This window comes from Hipposideros armiger, unplaced genomic scaffold (genome assembly GCF_001890085.2).
Source record: "Hipposideros armiger isolate ML-2016 unplaced genomic scaffold, ASM189008v1 scaffold_434, whole genome shotgun sequence".
Taxonomy (NCBI): domain Eukaryota; kingdom Metazoa; phylum Chordata; class Mammalia; order Chiroptera; family Hipposideridae; genus Hipposideros; species Hipposideros armiger.
In genome coordinates this window covers 892,155-911,616 of record NW_017731784.1, presented here as the reverse complement: position 1 = coordinate 911,616, position 19,462 = coordinate 892,155, and the positions used below count along the sequence as shown (strand labels likewise).

At 34.1% G+C, this 19,462-nt stretch overlaps 1 protein-coding gene and 1 pseudogene across 2 annotated transcripts in view; one reads left to right on the top strand and one right to left on the bottom strand.

Moving 5' to 3' along the window:
* The window catches only part of MLLT10 (MLLT10 histone lysine methyltransferase DOT1L cofactor), a 222,963-nt gene that overhangs the window by 56,363 nt on the left and 147,138 nt on the right, over positions 1-19,462 (bottom strand). For both annotated transcript variants that reach the window (XM_019665143.1, XM_019665144.1), the window contains exons 10-13: positions 13,300-13,552; positions 9,676-10,245; positions 1,065-1,109; positions 165-197 (exon numbers count right to left, since the gene is read on the bottom strand). In XM_019665143.1, the coding sequence (XP_019520688.1) occupies positions 165-197; positions 1,065-1,109; positions 9,676-10,245; positions 13,300-13,552 (901 nt within the window). The remainder of the gene's footprint in view (positions 1-164; positions 198-1,064; positions 1,110-9,675; positions 10,246-13,299; positions 13,553-19,462) is intronic.
* LOC109394742 (B-cell receptor-associated protein 29 pseudogene) lies at positions 18,018-18,717 on the top strand (annotated as a pseudogene).

Sequence of the window (19,462 nt, the reverse complement as noted above, 5' to 3'; positions counted from 1 at the left end):
TAGGCAGTCTACAAAAAGTTTTCACTAAGGTGCTGAACAATTGACTCACTGCAGTGCTGGATTTCATCTCATCAATAGAACATGCAAGCTTTCAATCGGGCTTCTGTGTAAAAGGCAACCTTTGTGATAAATGAACCACCAGAGAAGATTCTAATAAAACTTACCATTATGTATTGCATTCAGCAACTCTGAGAAAGCTTTTAAGTAAGGAAAAAAGGACTTCAGGTTAAGATCATTCTCAAACACACAAAAGAAATACATAGGCACAGACTGAATCGGTATAATAAAAAAATCTCAAGTCTATCATGTATCATTGCTTGAATCATTAAAACTGCAAGCTTGGCTCATTTTTTACATGGTATAAATTTCTAAATATTGTATTTCATTTGCCAATATATTACCTACTAAATTTAAATGTTAGATATATCATGATAATGATAAGTCTCCTTAGTAATAAACATATATGTAAAAATCACTTTTAAAAAGACACTTAGAAGTCTAACTATGTAATGTCTTTCTTGCAAAAAATGAGTATAGGATGCAATTCTATATAGGTAAATCCACCTTTGGTCACACTCAACAAAATTTATTATAAAGAAAAACCTCATTTTATCATCTAACTGGATCCGGATCAAACAGTCTCATTTCCTAGAATTCAGTATAATAGTCTCAACATATGGAGCAGTCTAAGCAAGAAAGCTATCTAATGCCAATATATAAATGTTCAAAAATTATATTAACATTACAATTAGTGGAAACCAAAATACTCAAAATATTACTTCACTGGGGAACAGAAGTCATAATATTGCAATGGAAGCACTATATTAAAAGGCCAACAATAATTAAAATTTGTTCACAATTTGAGTGTAACATGGATCCTGAACACGGGACAAAGAAGCAACTTAAATAAGGTATCTTTGTAGGAGAAAGAAATCTATTCAATTAAGAACACACTGCATTTTGATAAATTAAATTTTAGAGGTTCCAAGATAGCATAATAAACTAGAAAAAGCACTAGAGTAGGAGTCAAAAAGCCTGGGTACCAACCCAGTTCGACAACTTACTAGTTGTTGGACAAGCTCCATCATGCCGATACTGCATGGAAATTTCTGTTGGGAGGGAGGAGAAAGGAAATCAGCAAAGAAGTTGCCAGTGCCTCAAGAGCAGAAAAAGAAAACAGGCCAGAAAAACAGGAAAACATTTACCTAAAAGTGTAGCTGAGAAGGGCAAACAGAACTGTGGGAACAGAAATTATAAGCCAGTAATTGGGATGTGAGGTGTAGGAGGACCAAACATGATAGAATTCTCACAAATCTTAATGGGGTAGTGTGGAAAAGGGTGTGTGTGTGTGTGTGTGTGTGTGTGTGTGTGTGTGTGTGTGTGTGTGTGTGTGTCCACATGCGCACGCGCGTACGTGCACACACACAGAATGAGGAAAAGACATTCTTACAAATATCTATAACAAATGTCTAAGAATAAACTGGATTCACTACTAAGAGAAACTATAGGTAGGCAACATGTTAAAATAATATGTTTTATATAATTCATTAGATGTTAAGTTTATCAAAAACATTTGAATGCTGTGGTCAATCAGAAATTACAATTTAAGTATGAAAATTATTTAGTTTTATATCCGAGCAGAAATCCATTATGATTTATAAAACAGTATAAAACTCATTAAACTACACTCCACTTACTTCTTGTAACCTTTCATTTTTGATGACTATAATGAATGAATAAGCCATTATTACTCTTGCTCTTTTACTTCACCCAAATAAGAACAAGCAGAGGGTGACATGAAGCAACAAAACATTACTAAAAGCAAAAGCTGCTCAGAAAATGTGAAATAAATTTCTATATGACATTGCAAAGGATAGGGGCCGGCCGAGTGGCTCAGTTGGTTAAGAGCTCGCTCAAGAGTTTGAGCTCTGAGCAACAGCAGTTCGAGTCCAGCCCGAGCTGAGCAGCCACTGAGCTGCCAACAGGTAGCAGCAGGATAGCTCAGCTAAAAAAAAAAACACTAAAAAAAGACACTGCAAAGGCAAAAACAGTTGATAAAACCAGGACTAAGGCCACTGTGACTCAAAGGACCTAGCGTGCTAATCTTGGAAACAACTGGTATTCTAACACTGTTGGCCAAGTTCTGTTAAAGGAGTGCTGTCTGGGAATTCTATGGATATTACTTAGCCAAAAATGTAACCTCTAGGAACCATGTGTCCAACAGAGCCTTCCAGGCAACCATCATTCACACGTCTATCCACATATGTAAGTCGAGTCTAATCATGGGTCCACTCAGAATAACTTGGAATAATTAGAAAGACAAAGCATAGTAGAGCAGGCCACTGCTCAATTTTAATGATTATAATGTTAAAAGAACTTTACATTTGATGCTGTTCAAGAAATCAAACATTTAGACCAGCTTATATCAGTCCTTTTAAAATGACACTTCATGGTGAGAGAATTTGCCACCTTCATGCTTCATTAACAAATCCAATACAAGTGAGATGTGAAAAGGGAGTGAGGGCTACTAAAGTGACTAACATGGTACACTACAGAGAAATGGTAACTGGAATGGTGCTGAAAAATAATCAAAGGACACTCATAGTAGCCAGAGAGCTTTCTCAATAGGGAAAAAACCTGAGTATGGCTATTCTGACCTTTGATTTAGTACTTTTGTAGAAAGACAGCCATGGTATAGGCCCAAATTTTTAACTCCTCGAAGGCCAAAACAGGGGCTGGGCGAGTGGCTCACTTGATTAAGAGTTGGCTTCAGAGCACGAGCTCTGAGCAACAGGGCCTCTGGATCGATTCCCACATGGGCCAGTGACACTGTGCCAGAGCTGAGCTATCGCTGTTGGCAGGATGGCTCAGCTGGTCTAACAAGATTGCCTGTTCAATGGTGGGCTATGCCCACCTGTAACTAAGACTGAACTCACCACCTTGAGCTGAGCTGCTGCCTGAATGGCTCAGTGGATACAGCGTGCGCTCTTAACAACAAGGCTGCCGGGTTCCACTCCCGCATGGGATGGTGGCTATGTCCACCTGCAACTAAGAATGAACTCGGCACCCTGAGCTGAGCTGCCACCCGGGTGGCTCAGTGGATAGAGCGTGCGCTCTTAACAAGGCTGCTGGTTGGACTCCCACATGGGATGGTGGCTACGCCCACCCACAACTAAGATTGAACACAGCACCTTGAGCTTAGAGGCCACCAGCTGCTGACGGGAAGCCAGATGGCAACTGGCACCCTCCACAACTAAGATTGAAGAACAACAACTTGGCTGGTCCCCCTCCCAAATTCCCCAACACTGTCCCCCTCTCCTAATTCCCCAATAAAATCTTTAAAAAAAAAAAGACCAAAACAAAATCAGAGCATTTTCCAAGAAAGCAAATTTCTAGGTATATCCTGATCTTAGCAGCATCCAAGATCCTATACAATTTCTATTTATGACCCAATATAATCAATGTATATAAAATCATGAATCTGAGTCATTAAGATAGGTTTGAATTATGCTCAATAACTGTAACTGCTCCTTGGTCTAAACACTGTATTAGTGACTCTACTCTTGTGAGTTTATTAGATTAATATTTGTATCTTTGTGATTCCCTTATTTGTTTACAGAATCAGCGAATTATGAATTACTGTATTTTACCAGGGAAAGACTTCTCAGTTTCATTTTACCAACCTAAGGAGATATAACATAAATAGATACCATAGTTAACAAGAACCCTTTCATAGTTATATGGGCCCCAGTTAAACTTTCATAACCTCATATTTCAGCAGAAGCCACAACAAACTACTCTTCTGTTTGTATTAATAACTCGTCTCCGTGAAATCTTTAAAACTTTAAAAATAAGTACTTAGGATCACAACCAAAGGAGTGCCTTTCCAGAATCTCCTTTTGTAGCATTTATCACCATTAAAAAAATTCCATCACTGAAACATTTCAAGTATCTTAACTTAGAAAGGTATGGTATTATATTAAAGAACTAGAGACTAAGATTTTCAAAAACAGGTAACCATATACTTTGAAAGACATAGTACGCCCAAATAAAAAAAGTTAATGCTAAACCATCAACTTCTTATTTAATGAATACCAGATTTTTCTCAGAGGAAATAACAAGATGTTGATTTCTTTGGGGGTGAGCATACAATGGAGTAATGGAGTATACAGGTGTTGTATTATAAAGTTGTACACTTGAAATTTATGTAAAGTTCTTAACCAATGTTACCCCAATAAATTTTCTAAAAATGTTAACTTTCAGTTTGGTATATCATAAAGTCTCATAATGTTGTTGAGAAAAACAGGAAATAGAAAAGGACAAACAGCATATCAACTCCTTCAATGCTGTATTAATTTTCAGTGTCTCAAAAGACTGGATGTGTCTACTTGTTAAGGTCTCAAAAGAATATATGTAGGAAAAAATTCCATCAAAAGCTTAATATACTCTATAAGCCAAAACTTACATGCTTTAGTAGTCACTTAGAACAAAACACTAGTTTTCCATTTTGTATAAGTTACTGTGAAACAGTAGGTCATTTATCAGGATGTACTTTAATTTATTATAATAAAAATCTTACAATTCAAACCCTTGATCAGACAAGGAGTTTACAAGTGATTTTCTGGGTTTCTATTCTGATTGGAACTGGGGCTCCTAGAATAAATATCTTGCTATGTACACTCTACTATTGGATTGTCGGAAAAGTCATGACCCATGTTTGCGACAGACGGCACTAGTTCGTTTTTGGAAGTACTAGAGTCATTTGCATCTATGTTATTGCTATGTCATTTGACAGCTGACAGTCCTAGCTTCATTCCAAAAAAAATTTGAGCGATTTGGTTGAATTTTGGAGATTTTACAACAGGTTAAAGATGGAAGACCAAATTGTGTATTTTTGCCATATTTTACTGTTTTACTTCCATAAAGGGAAGAACGCGTGTCAAACTTGTGAAAAGTTGCATAAAGTTTACGGTGACAATGCTCTACAAGAACGTCAGTGCCAATGATGGTTCACGAAATTCCGTGGTGATTTTGATCTCAACGACGCTCCTCAGTCAGGGAGGCCCACCGAGGTTGATGACAACAAAACAAAGGCATTGATCAAGTCAAACCCACATTATACATCACGGGAGATTGCAGAAACATTGAACATCCATCATTCAAGCGTTCATGACCACCTGAAGAAGCTGGGATATGTAAGCAAGCTCGATATTTGGGTTCCGCATGAAGTCAAAGAAGTTGACTTGACGGCGCGTATAAACATCTGCGATATGCTCATTAAACGTGAGGAAAATGATCCTTTTTTGAAGCGACTGATAACTGGTGATGAGAAGTGGATTGTTTACAACAATGTGGTGTGCAAACGGTCTTGGTCCTGATGTGATGATTCGCCTCAAACAACATCGAAAGCAGACATTCATCAGAGGAAGGTTATGCTCTCAGTGTGGTGGGATTTTAAAGGTGTTGTGTTTTTTCAGCTCCTACCAAGGAACCAAACAATCAGTTCAAATGTGGACTGTTGGCAGTTGGACAGTTTGAACAAATCTATCATCCAGAAACGTCCAGAGCTTGTTAATTTTAAAGGAGTTGTGTTCCATCACGACAACACAAGACCACACACAGGTTTGATCACCCGTCAAAAATTATTGGAGCTTGGATGGGATGTGTTGCCGAACTCACCATACTCACCTGACCTTGCGCTGTCAGACTTCTACTTGTTTCGCTCGCTTCAAAACTCCTTGCATGGTATCATGTTCAATTCAGATGAGGCTGTAAATCAGCACCTTGTTCAGTTTTTCTCAAATAAAGACAGGTCCTTCTATGAAGGAGGAATTATGAAGCTCACTGAAAGATGGCAAAAGGTTATCGAACAAAACGGGCAATATATCATTGATTGATCTTTATTCTTTATATAAATAAATGACCTTTGAAAAACAGACAAAATATATCATGACTTTTCCGACAACCCAATACATATCATGAGGGAATTTTGATTACTGTTAAAATTAATGCTTCTAACTAACAACGTTAAGAGATTCACATCATAAGGACTTAATTTCTACTTCTGCTTGATATCCTACTTGTAGTAAAATAGGAGAAATAACAGTAACAAAAATAGTAGCTGTCCTGCTTATTTCACAAGGTTGTTCCAAGGATCAAATGAGATAGTGAAGAGCTCTTTAGAAACTGTTAGGTGCTCTCAAATATATTACATTATAAGCTAACAGAAGCAATAGTTTTCCATTATAAAATTATTTTAATAGTACATTGCCAGAATTAAGTCCAGGATGTTTATTCAAGACCACAAGCCTATAAGTCTGATTTCTTCGGCCTGGCATTCAATTCTCCATAAGCCCATCCTGCCCTATTTAATCAACATTACCTCCAACTATCCCACAATCACAAGCTTCTTGTTTCTATTAGGTTTATCTTCCAAAGACACCTTTACTTTCTTTTCTGATAATATTGTTGCCTACTCCAAAGTACAATTCAAATTCCATCTTCTCCAACTTTACACTTCCTAAACTGGCCTGAAATACTACATGGAAAGCTTTACACTGGGTACTACTAACCACACAATATGTTCTCAGTGATTACTAGTAGCATTCATTCATTTTTTTAAAAGATGTTTAACATTTATTATGTTCAAAGCACTGTGCTGGCAGTGAGCAGACAGTGGTGAACATGACAAACACAGCCCCCTAACTTCATGGAGCTAGGATTATAGTGCATGTGATAGTCTAACATCACAGCCAACAGGTGCTTACAAAGGTCACCTTCATTATTACAAAATTATCAACCTGTCATTAAAGCAAATGAATCTTTTTAAAGGGGCATCATTAAAAACAATTCTTGATAATGTAGTACACAGTATACACTTTCTCCTTTCTACGTATTTATATGGGAAGAAAGTTTCCTGCTTTTACAATTACTAAATGATTTCTCAATCTAAACTTAGTCCAAAGGAAAAATTAATATTTTTATACTAGGAGATACTAAATTATTGGCTCAAATTCTCTCATTGATTGTTTCTTAAAGTATGACTGAGGTTATACTAGTGTGGTTTAAGAACTTCATTAGCAAATATCACTTGAATTTTATAACTGTCTCTGAAATCAAGGAAAATGTGTAACTCCACGACTTAAGAGCTGTGAGAATTCTGTCTCAGTTTCTTCTTCCATATGAGTAATAATACTTGATGCTTCTCAAATGCTTAACACTGTGTAGCACATACTAAGTTTCCATTGTAGTTAGCAATTCTTAACTTATGCTAAGAAGGCATAGTTTCTAAATATTCACAGCATTTTGCCAGCTTCTTCTCAGTAGACTTTTTAGTACTAAGCTAATCAATAATAGAATACTCTGATCTAATCCTAAAACTTATTAAAGTATACAAAATTAAAGAACATATGATCTCGAATAGTTTTAACTAGTCTTATTCCATTGTTATTGTTTTAACTTTAACAAGACATATACACCTTTAAGAAAAAGCTTAAAAGCTTGTTTTTTAAGCATAAGGAAAAAAATCCTGACAAGTCTAAATTTAAGTCAGTTATTTTTATGAAATAATATTTATGGGAATTTCTCCCTAAATTTCTGTTTACCTAAAGATGAGGTAAAAAGGATACAAATTCATATTTTTCTGCCACAGATATACCACAAACATTGCTCTATGAAACTAATCATTGCGTAAGAACACTATGTCCCATGCCTAAAATCTCCCTAAATCTGTAATGGGTGGGAAAATCTTTTCAGGGATGTAATCAATTCTTTTAATTCCATTAATTTATGGATATGTGTTTCAAATGGCATCTAAATGCAATTTCTGAAATTCAGTAATGATCAGACTATGCTTCTATGTATAGGAAATCAGTGAGGATTTAGGCTTAATTTTCTCAGAAAGTTACTCATCTGATTACTGTGCCTCTTGCTAACAATGAATATGAACTCAATTTTTTCTAAGTAAATTTATCTAAATTTACCTTTTGTGACTAGGGTCTGGGCTAACTGCTAAGCTGTTCTGTTCTCAAAGGAAACACATCAATAAAACATATATTCGAGTGTGCAATATATTTAAATCTTTTCAATGAGCTTACTTTTCAACGCAATTTATATTTTTCCCCTCAAAAACAGTGGTTCTCAACCAAGGGAGATTTTTGTTCCGCACCCCTGGTAGGGGAGGTGTTTTTGATTGGGGGCTTAGGTGCCTTGAGTGCTACTGGCTAGAGGGTAGAGGCTAGGGCTCCTGAAAAACATCCTACAATGCACAAGACAGCACTGCACAATACAGAATTATCCTGACCAAGATGGCGATAGTGCCAAGATTGAGAAATCCTGCTCTAGAACAGAACCATAATTTCCACTCACTTCTCAAAAAAACTTCTCAAACAGGCTCACCACAGGATCTGAAGCTAGTTATGAGAAACATAAAAAAATCCCTGGTGTGTGATCTTAGGCTACTTATTTTACCTGTCTAAACCTCAGTTTTATCAGCTGTAAAATACAGGAATTGATAGTTTTTATTTCATAAAACTGTTGTGAGGATTAAACAAAATAATAATTATAAAGCATGTAAGACCCTGTCACAATACAAATGATAGTTACAGCTATTATTTTTCACATCTGACCTTTAAACATGCTCTTTTCTTCCTTAGAATGGTCTTTATTTTGTTTACTTACTGAAATTATTACCTGCACAACTATAAAACAACCCAAAGTTCTATATTTATAAAATATACATGAACATTCTTTATTAAATTGCATTTATTATTTTTCCATACCATTTTCCTACCTATCCTCACCACCAATAGAACTGATAAAATCCATAGTATTTTATTTTAGCCAAAATCTCCTTATTCCTACAATCAGAAATGCAAAATCAAAAGAAGGGTGAGGTTTACAATCAACACTTATTTAAAATCATTTACCTTAAATTCAAGATGCAATTTAAAATATAAATGTAGACATTTAACTAATACCTAAACTGTTACGTTTCTGTATAAAAACATGCAACTGGAAGTTTTTAAAAAATTGAAACTAATATTCATAATATAAAGTGCATCCCAATGGTGTAACAACATAAAGTCATTCGTATTGTAATAAAGATAATGGTAAAAAACTGCTAAACATACTTGAAAACAAAAAAGAATATGTCATTTCAGATTATCTCCTAAAATGTGACTGTTAAAAATCCATAAATTTAAATTAATCACTGATTGACAAATATTCCAGATGGAGTAATTCAAATAAAATTTCTGTGAGGAATTATTGAGAAAATGAAGACTAACTAAAATTTAGAGAAAGGAAACTCAAAAGCAAATGCCAATCAAAAATAGTACAAAAACTTTCACACCTTAAATGTGAATTCTGAGTTGATTTTTTAAAATACTGTGCAAGCAAAGCAAAAACAAAAATGGGAAATTAATTCTAGGTGTTTCATAAAAAATGATCAATAAACTATTTAGCCTATATTTAGTTAAGTAACATCAGATTAGTGCCAAACATCTTTTCAAACACGAAATTGTCTTTTCAGGATCATAACATACTTTGTTCATTAAGATAATCCAATGTCACTTAGCAACTCAAGTATTATCATAACAATAGTTTTTAAATGAATTTAATTTGGAGGGTGATGGCGGTGGAAGTGAGGGAGAAAAACAATGGGCAAATCCCTACCTGAACCAACTGGAGATGAGCCAACACTAAGACTTTGTAAACTTCCGTTCCTGAGCAATGTAGGAGATTTCTGAAGACTAGAGCTTGTTATACTTCCTGCAGCTGATGCTACAGATGATGTTGGTGAAGCAGAAGAAACTGAGAGATGAGAAACATTCTCTTGATTTTTGTTTCCTTTGGGTCTACCAGGCCCATGCTTACTTTGTTTATTTCCTTTTCTTTTCTTTTCCTTTACAGTTTCTTCTTCTATGCCAGAAGTTTGAGCCCGCTTATATCCTGCTGTAGGAAGGCTGGAATTACCCAAATCTCCAGGTGAATTTTCAAAGCTTTTAGGTTGTGAAATAACAGCTGAGGTCGAAGGAAGACCAATTATGGAACTAAAACTATTTACCCCCCCTTCCTGGCTTCCAGACTCTCCTTTATGTACATCTTTGGTTGATGATGACTGTTGGGAGTGAGTATAACTGTCATTACGTAGATCTGAGTCTGTAAAGCTCAAGAAATCCTGGGGAGACTGTACTGAACTTCCCGAAGATGATTTTACACTGCCTGGAGTTCCTGAAAAACTGCCTGTAGTAAAAAAAAAAAGAAAAAAAGGGAGGGGGGGGAATAGGAAAAGAAAAAAATTGGATGCAAAAGTTCCCATGAGAAGTAGAAATGATACAATCATCAAAAAGAGAGGGTGAAAAAAACCTATAAAACTTAGGACATCACTATGTAACAAAGCTAGATTTCTAAAAAGGTTATTACTGAAATCAAGTTCATCTATAAAATCATCTTTAAAAAATACTAGTCATTTATAGTTATTAAATTGAATTGCAAGCTATTACTTATACAATTACCAAGATATTAGATGTCCTTTATTTAACCTACCTTTTACCATGGCAGCATTCCTCAATTCCCCCGCAAATACTTTGTGTATGCTTGAGGAAGGACTGAAGAACAGCCAAGTCTCAAGGAGACTTGGGCAAGACTACAGCTGGACTCTGAATGGCGGGGAGAACTTCCTCTTTTTCAATTACTGAAGATATGATTATAAATGTTCCCAACGTACAATGAGAACCAAAAGATGTTGCTTAGATTTTAAGCTCTGAGTTTTAACTTCAAGATAATGATAGTGAATGTTGTTGTTCAGTTTAAAGCTATCCCACCAAAACAGTGATTTAATCAAATAATAATGATCACATGGAACCTAATCTACGTAACCTTATGTTTATTCTCCCAGTCCACTTCCCATGGAGCTGCATAAAGTAAAGAAACTAGCCACTAACATTCCATTCTTTTCATAAGAGTAAAATCATAGGAGAGGTTCCACTCATGTATCTTTCACAACTGCTTATTCTTTCCATACCCTTTAGGTAAAGAATGTTTAGTTAGTACCCTATCACGTCATTATGAACCCTCTCTTCATGCTTGCCAAATGAAATAAGTATTTAGACCCAGTTGTGACCACACATCTATTGTGTTTCATAAAACTAAATTATATCATATTGTAACTGATACATTTGTAAACAAAATCTAAAAATGAAGTGTTTTATTGCAGTGGAAAGCAAATTTCAATCTGAGTGTTAAATTTTATTGCAGAGCACATTCATAAGCAATCACACATAAATCTGCCTAAATATCTACGCAGATATTTTTCCTCACACACACGAATTTCTTTTTAACCAAAGTCTCAAGGTTTTGATTTTTCAATTCTAAGCTCTTCTAAAATGGCTTGTTAAAAAAAAGAATATTAGAAGTTTTAAACTTTAACTCTTTCAGGACAATATATATTTATTCATTTATAAAAGTATTTGTATTGATGTAAGCATTTTCAGGCTGTATCTATATAGAAAACCATACATATTAAGAAGCCATTTATAGTACATCAATCATTTAAGGATAACTGCAATTTGCCACTTAATTAGCAGCTATAAAGAAGTTCTTTATTATCCATTCTGATCTGTCACCATCTGTCTTTTTTTCTACACATTTTTTGTTTTTACAGCTGGTGTTAAAAGCTCACTACAGTATAGCAAGTACTCTAAAACATTTAGTGTACACAATACTTTAAGTGTATATTTTCTAAAACTCACAGACTACCTGCAATAAAAAACCCCAATTATTTTAAATATCTTATCTTTATATTCAACTTTTAAAACTTTTATAGACTATTACACCTCATATGTAAAAAAATAACATTCTCTACCATGTCTTAACAGAGGCAGGAAAACACTCTTCCATGTTGTAAAACTTAAGAAAATGGAAGATTTGTTTTCTAAGTGGATTAGTACTTCAAAGATAGATTAAAAACTCAAAAATAAAAATTAAGTGGAAAATAAGGTCTTAATTGTAGAGCAGAGATGACTGAATTCTGCTAATATCACATTTAAAATGTAATGAAGTTACATTAAAAATTAAGGTTTCACTATTGATTTTCCATAAAAATAAAAACATAAAGTAACACCTTATTAAAATAAAACAACAAACTTGGCATTTTATTTCTTTTCTATTTGTCTAATTTTTTGTATTATAAGGCAAAAAAATAAATAAACAAACCTGGGACTTGAAGACCTTGAAGGCCAAAATAACTATTAGTTTAAAATACACGAATATACTTTGCAGTGAGAGGTCAGCAGACCAAGCAATCTCTCTACGTATTCAAATTATATCCTGGTAGATTTTGGATACAATTTTTATTAGTAGTAAAAGCTGGAACAAACTTAAAAAAAGACCAATTTTTCCCCTCATTTACTCCTGGTGGCAAAAGGGGGTGCGGGGGCATTTATTGTATACTTTACTAATGTATCACAATCAGCTTTAACATTTATATTTCTCAAAATATTTATGTTCATGTTAAAAATACACAAAGTGGAACCTAGAACATAGGGCTAAAGTATTCTAAAGTTTAGCTGGATTATTCTGTTCTCCACAAAAGAGGTCGCCATGTAAAACACAGAATGCCCAGTTAATTTTAAATTTCAGTTATACAACAAATTATTTTCCAGTGTAAGAATGTCCCATATAAATACATGGGGCACATCTCTACTGAAAAAACAGTTTGCTGTAAACTGAAATTCAAAATTAACTGGGCATCCTAAAAATAGAGCAGCCTTACCAAAAGATATGTAGGCTGAGCAAAATTTTACTTTAAACTTCAAGTTTTATAATAAATGCATTAATAATCAACAACTACTATTTACTGAGAACTATTTAGAGCCACTAAAAATTACCTAGTACTTGTTCACTTGCTAAAAATATATCTTAACCGTTTTAGCGTTTAATTAGAAAAGATAAATAAAAACAATTTGTAAAAAATAATGACTGTTCTATAGAGCAAAAAGGAAAACTCCACCTTTTTTTTTTCTCCCCAAACTTAAACTTTATTCCACATCTATTTAAACATTAAAATTACAGTTCAACTTTGGAAGCACATGTCATAACATAAAAAGAAAGCAAAGGTCCCAAAAACATTTTAACAACGAACACTAGTCTTTCAAGTAATCTTACTACAATAACTAGTAATAAAATAATCTCCAATGATCCGTAAGTTATAAGTAAAAAATGAATTATTTTACAAAACTTAACTACTATTGATCATCATAAGAACAAATATTTTAACTAAAACATCATAATGAATACCTTGCTGGAAAGGACTAGCTGCTGACACAGTCGTTCCTGGATTTCTTCCACCAGGCTTTCGTCCCCTTTGACCTGAGCTGTGAGCTGAAGATTTCTTGCCTTTGCCCTCTGACCCTCTAGCCTCTGAAACATCTTTTCCACTGGTTGTGTGTGCAGAGACTTCCTGGAAATTTGCATTTGTAAATCGTGCTGCAGTATCTTCCAAGCGCTTCAATGATCCAGATATAGAGTTGCTGCTAGTACTCGTATAAGTCTAACAGTTTGATTGAGAAAGGAAGTAAAAAGGAAAAAAAAAAACTCATTATATTTTGGCTACAGATAAGAAAAGATGGTACAGTAGTAATACTAAATAATTCTTGGACTTGTAAGATAAACATATTAAAGTTTTCCATTATAAAATTAAATCAGTCCACCTAAGCAAATCATTTAAAAACAATTCTTTTAGAGTCTCTTACAAATAATCACTTTTTAAAATGTAGATAACTTATAGTATGGCTATTTGGGCATCAAATTGCAGCAATCAGACGTACATATTAGTCATATTTACTCAGTGTCACAAAGGAAATAATACGGTAGGTACTTGTTTCTCAAGCAACAGCTTTCTCAATAGGAACATACTACTTCCTAGACATGAAATTAAAATCAGCTTTAGTGTTCAGCACAGGAAGGCAACATTTAGTGAAGTGGGGTGCTACAAATTCGTTAGAGGAATATATCAATGGCATTATAAGACCTAGCACAGGTCAGAGCAAGAATTTTTAAATTCAGGTGAAGGCTGTGTTTCAAAACAGAAAGATTAAAGCCTTTGAAACAGGAATCATTTCTTCCAAGTAGAAAGTTAAGGATATAGGTATATTTTGCAGTTAAGATTTTTAAAAATTAGACATATTATTATACCCTAAAATTGATTCTCAATCATCCCTTTGATCTAGATATGTTAGGGAAAAGAGCAAGATAAAGATTTGTTTAAACAATTAGCTTCCAGTTTTTAATAATCATTTTAATACAAGGTGTGTACAAATAAAGGCAGATTAAATGACTATGAAAATGGAAAAATGTGTTATACCAGAATGTACATTAATTAACATGCTTCAAAACAAAAGGTTTATAAGGTTCACAGGGTCAGGGATTTTTGTTGCTGTTGTTAAGTTCAGTAAGTACCTGGAAATTAACTAGCCCTAAACTTCTGTTGAATAAATTAATACATATATCTGAAATCTCTGATGCAATATAAATGAAAAATCTGAAAATACAGAAAACTGAAATTTCCAACACACAACCCCATCAATCAATAAACCATCAGATACATTTGGAAAAAATGAGAAAGTGACAATAAAATCAGGTTTCAAAATAGATGGCATTATTAGCAAAATCATTCAAGAAGAGGAATAAGACTTCAAATGTTTTGAAAACCAAATATTTTTATTACTGCTTTTCTGCTATTGTTCCCTGGTGCTGCCCCCACGCCCCCATCATCTCACTTCAAATAACAGATTTTCATCATCAAATACAAGACATTATCTCATAAAAACAAACTAAAATCACTATGCTAACAAACTATAACCCACAAATAAGAACAAAGGTTTCGATGTAAATTGCAGGAGAAAACACACTCCCCTGAACAAACCAATCATACTTAAGCAGATTGAACTTCATGGGTTATTTCAGAAACATGAACCTTTTCCATGCTGTGCGGGTCACTTTGGAAGCCCCCTACTTCACTTTTCAAATACTTTTCCCCACTAACTCAAGTTGATCCTGAGTTTCTCCATCCCACATCTAACCCTAGTGAAGTTTAAGTCATCTAACAAAAACACAGTGGTCTTCATTTGTGTGCAGAGCTTTGTTCATGTATCAAATAAGGAAAGGAGAGAAAACTGGGTAGGGTACCAAAAGCAGAAATACACTATTTGCTTCCAAATAGCAATCTAAATTAGAGTTAGTCAATTTTCCCATTCATTTAATAGAATATCCCTGTGCTCACCCCTGAAGTATAAATATTTCCATATATCTAATGAAAACATGACATCTGTATGACAAGGTATTACAAAGAAAGCAATGAATGAAAATTAAGCAAATTTCAGTGACAGAAGTCCTATGAAATAAAATTGTAACATTTTTAAAAATTTATTTTCAACCATTATTTGACATACATTATATTAAGTTTCAAGAGTACAACACAGTGATTAGACACTTATATACCTTATGACATAACATTTTGTTTTTAAAAAGCTTTGACAACTTCTAAGTTTCAAAAATATCATAGATGCCTTAAGAAGAAAAAACTTTAAAGATTTTAACAGTTTTTTTAAAGTATACTTAATGAAAATGAAAAAAAAAAGGACTATATAGGTTTAACTCAAAGAAAAACCTATACGTTAACTCCATGTTTGTAAGTTAATTAAGTATTTGTTCCATACACCTAAAACTAATAAAATTTAAAATAAATTAAAAAATAATAGTATTTGCTCCATAATGTACTATTTAAATAATATGGCACTGTGGAATTCCATTATACACCTACAGTCAACTCAAGATCAAGATGATGTGGAAAGAAGTAAAATGAGAGGATAGTAGGGGAAGGCTGAAAGACACAAAATGAGTATGCCTAACATCACAAATCTCTTTTTTCCTCAGATTCACAACCTAAATAACTCATAGTATGAGACTCTTACTGCTGAGAGCGATTGTAGTGCTTAAAAATACATATTTTTCATGTAAACTGACCCATAAGATGCAAACTAACTATGTCAAATGACTTCAACTGAATAAAACATACCTTCTTTTTTTCCTCTTCCACTATTGATAAAACTGGGTATTTGCCACATTGAGAGTTTCTAAAGAAGTATATATCTACTTTGGTCTATGTCGAAACATAATAATGCTGGCTAAAATTTTTTTAATGATGTACTATTCAAATATCTCATAAAAGCCACAAATTTTTCACTAGCCCAATTCTAAGAACACAGCACAGAAACTATGAAACATTAAGCAGAGAAAGATTTTGGGGGGGGGGGTCCAGTGAGCTGTGGGACAATGTTAATTTAAGCAGACTAATTCACATGTTATTGGAGTACCCAAAAGAAGAGTGGGGGGGGTAGAAATCCTTAAAAAGAAATAACAGTAGAAGCATTACAAAATTTGATAAAACTATGAACATACAGATCAACTAATACCCAAGCACATAAAACGAAGAAAACTCCATGAACGCACATCATAATCAAACTGCTTATCACTAAAAACCAACAATAAAGAGAAAATGATAAAAGCAGCCAGAGGGTTAAAATTTTTTAAAAGATGCCTTTATGTGTTAAGAAACAAAGATAAGGATGAAAACAGATTTCTCATGGAAACTATGCAAGCTAGAAACCAGAAGATTAAAATCTTTAAAGTACTTAAAGAAACAAACTATTAACTTAGAATTCTATAGTGAGCTAAAATAGCTTTCAAAAACAGAAGCAAAATAATTGCTTTTCAGATAAAAAAGCTGAAAGAACTCATCACCAGATCAACACTACAACAAATGCTAAAGATTGTCTTTCTAGGCAGAAGGAAAACAAAGGAAATGTGGATCTACCCAAAGTAATTAAGAGCACTAGAAACAATAATTGCAGAAGTTAATATAATAACTTTTTAATTATTTAAATCTCTTTATCGATGATTATCGAATAAGATAATCATGGTTTAGAGCAAAAATAATAATTAATTGAGGTTTATAAAATATGCAAAAAATTTAAAATATGACAAAAGTAACACAAAAGCCAAAAGGGTAGGAATGGAAGTACGTATATAGCTACAAGGTTCTTATACAATATCTGAAATGATTTGTCCACACAGAGCCTTCAGCAACTTGTCAATTATGCTTGAGGTTTTGCTACTCTGATACTGGTTCCCATAGAGATTTCTGCTGGTGTACATTGTGATTTTCTATATCCATCTCCCTATTTCTCCAATTTTGGGGCAGATCTCACTGCTTTGGTGGATCTAGAAGAGCTGTTGATTTTTCAGTTTGTTCAGTCTTTTACTTGTTAGGACAGAATAAAGACGTCTAAGAAATATCACTTGAAGGCAGACTGACAAATTAAAGATGCATACTATAAACCCTAAAGCAACCAATAAAAGGACACAAAGAATTACCACTACTCAGCCAAAATGGAATCACAGAAAATATTCAATGAATAAAAAAAAAAAAGGAGATGAGAAAATGGGCAAAAAATAATTAGCAAATGATGAATTTAAATACAATAATATCAATAATCACTTTATATGTAAATTACCTAAACACCCCATTGTAAGGCAGAGATTGTATGTAACAGTAAAAGAAGAAACTCAAGACTACGCTGCCTAAAAGAAATCCATTTTAAATAAAAGACACAAAGATATTAAAAATAAAAGTATGGGTAAGAAATACAAATCTAACAATAATCAAAAGAAAGCTGAATTCACAACATTAATTAATATCAGACAAAGTAGATTTCAGACAAAAAGTATTACCAAGATAAAGAGGTCTATCCATCAAGAGGATATAAAAATCCTAAATGTTTCTGTACCTAGTAACAGACCTTCAAAATAAATGAAGCAGGAAGGGGGAGAGGCTGGCTGTTGAATGAGTCGCCTGTGGCCAATACCTTAGTCAACCTTGACTAAGTGAAGATGCCTCCATAAAAACCCAAGAGGATGGGTATTCCAAGAGCTTCTGAGTTGGTGAGCACTTGGAGATGCGGGAAGAGTGGTGCACACCTGGAGAGGGCATGGAAGCTCTAGAATTAGTGACATATCAAGAAGAAATGCTGAGATTTCTCCATCAGCCACAGACTCAGCTGAACTGTATGTACCCAGAGGGTCTCCAGCCCTTGCTCCTCCCATCTCCATTGCAAAAAGTTGCCAGTTACAATGCTGTGAGAGAAGTAAGGAAATATTCCTCTACTCCCGCTAATGGAAAGAGCTCATCCAGCAGGCCTAGCGCCTGCCCATGAATATACAAAGACGAAACTTTTTAGGTCTCAAAGAAATCTTTATATTTCTGGATTTTAATTATTTTTTTGGCTAGTGTGATGTCTGGTTACCCTTATTAATCAGCTGGCAAAAGAATACTTAAAACTCAAGCAGAAAATACTAATAGGGCTGCCAAAAAATTCATGAAAGAGAATGAAAAACTAAAAAAGGCTCTTGAAAAGCTACAACAAGGAAAAGGAACACATTTTGGAAGCAAAAAATAAAAAACTGGTAGAAGACCAGGAAAAACTGAAAACTGAATTGAAAAAGACTTTAGATGCTCTTTCTAGGGCACAAAATGGTGTGATGACAATGAAGATGCAATCCTAGGGACTTTCAAAAGAATAGGAGGGACTGCTACCACAACAGTCCGAAGCTCAGGATCAGGAGCGTTCATGAAAAGACAACAAGAAAGGCCTATGAACTGAGTGAAAGAAGACTGTGATACACTATGTCAAGATGATGCATTTTTGTTATGTTAGACTCTAGAAAATTTTAAATTCAGTTCCAAAAAATGTACTATGACCGGCCAATGTTTTTTTAATGCCACACATAAGCCACACATCATAATGGCATTATTACAATATTTGATGATGTTTCACATATATTATAATGCCTGTATTCCAGCTCTTAAGTAAAATATAAGCATGTTAAATACCTTATTTAGATATTGACAATAATGCTGGTGTATGGTGGCTGTTTACCAATACAAGCAAAAATTCATTAGCCAGTTACTTTCAAAATTGGGTTTTTAAATTGCATAAAACCATTAGTAGCCTTAAAAGTTGTGATGAGTTTCCACTAATACTAATCTAATTGAATCAGATGATGATAATGATTACGTATATGAATACAGTATCCAGTGTCAGCAAATTTGTTTGTAGGGAGATTAAATAAGAATGAATGATCAGAATTTACCACTATATTTATACAAAGAGTCAAAAAGCGCAAAAAATAAAAACAATTACCTTAGTTTTTGTTTTTAGTCTGATAATATAATACTATGGTTTACTCTCGTAAGACAACTACCGTATTTGCCGGCGTATAAGACAATTTTTTGGCCCTGAAAAATATGCCTCCAAGTGGGTGGTCGTCTTATACGCCAGGTACACTTCAGATAGACTGCCCATAGTGCTTGCCCCGTGCCATAGTGGCCTCCCGATGCCCG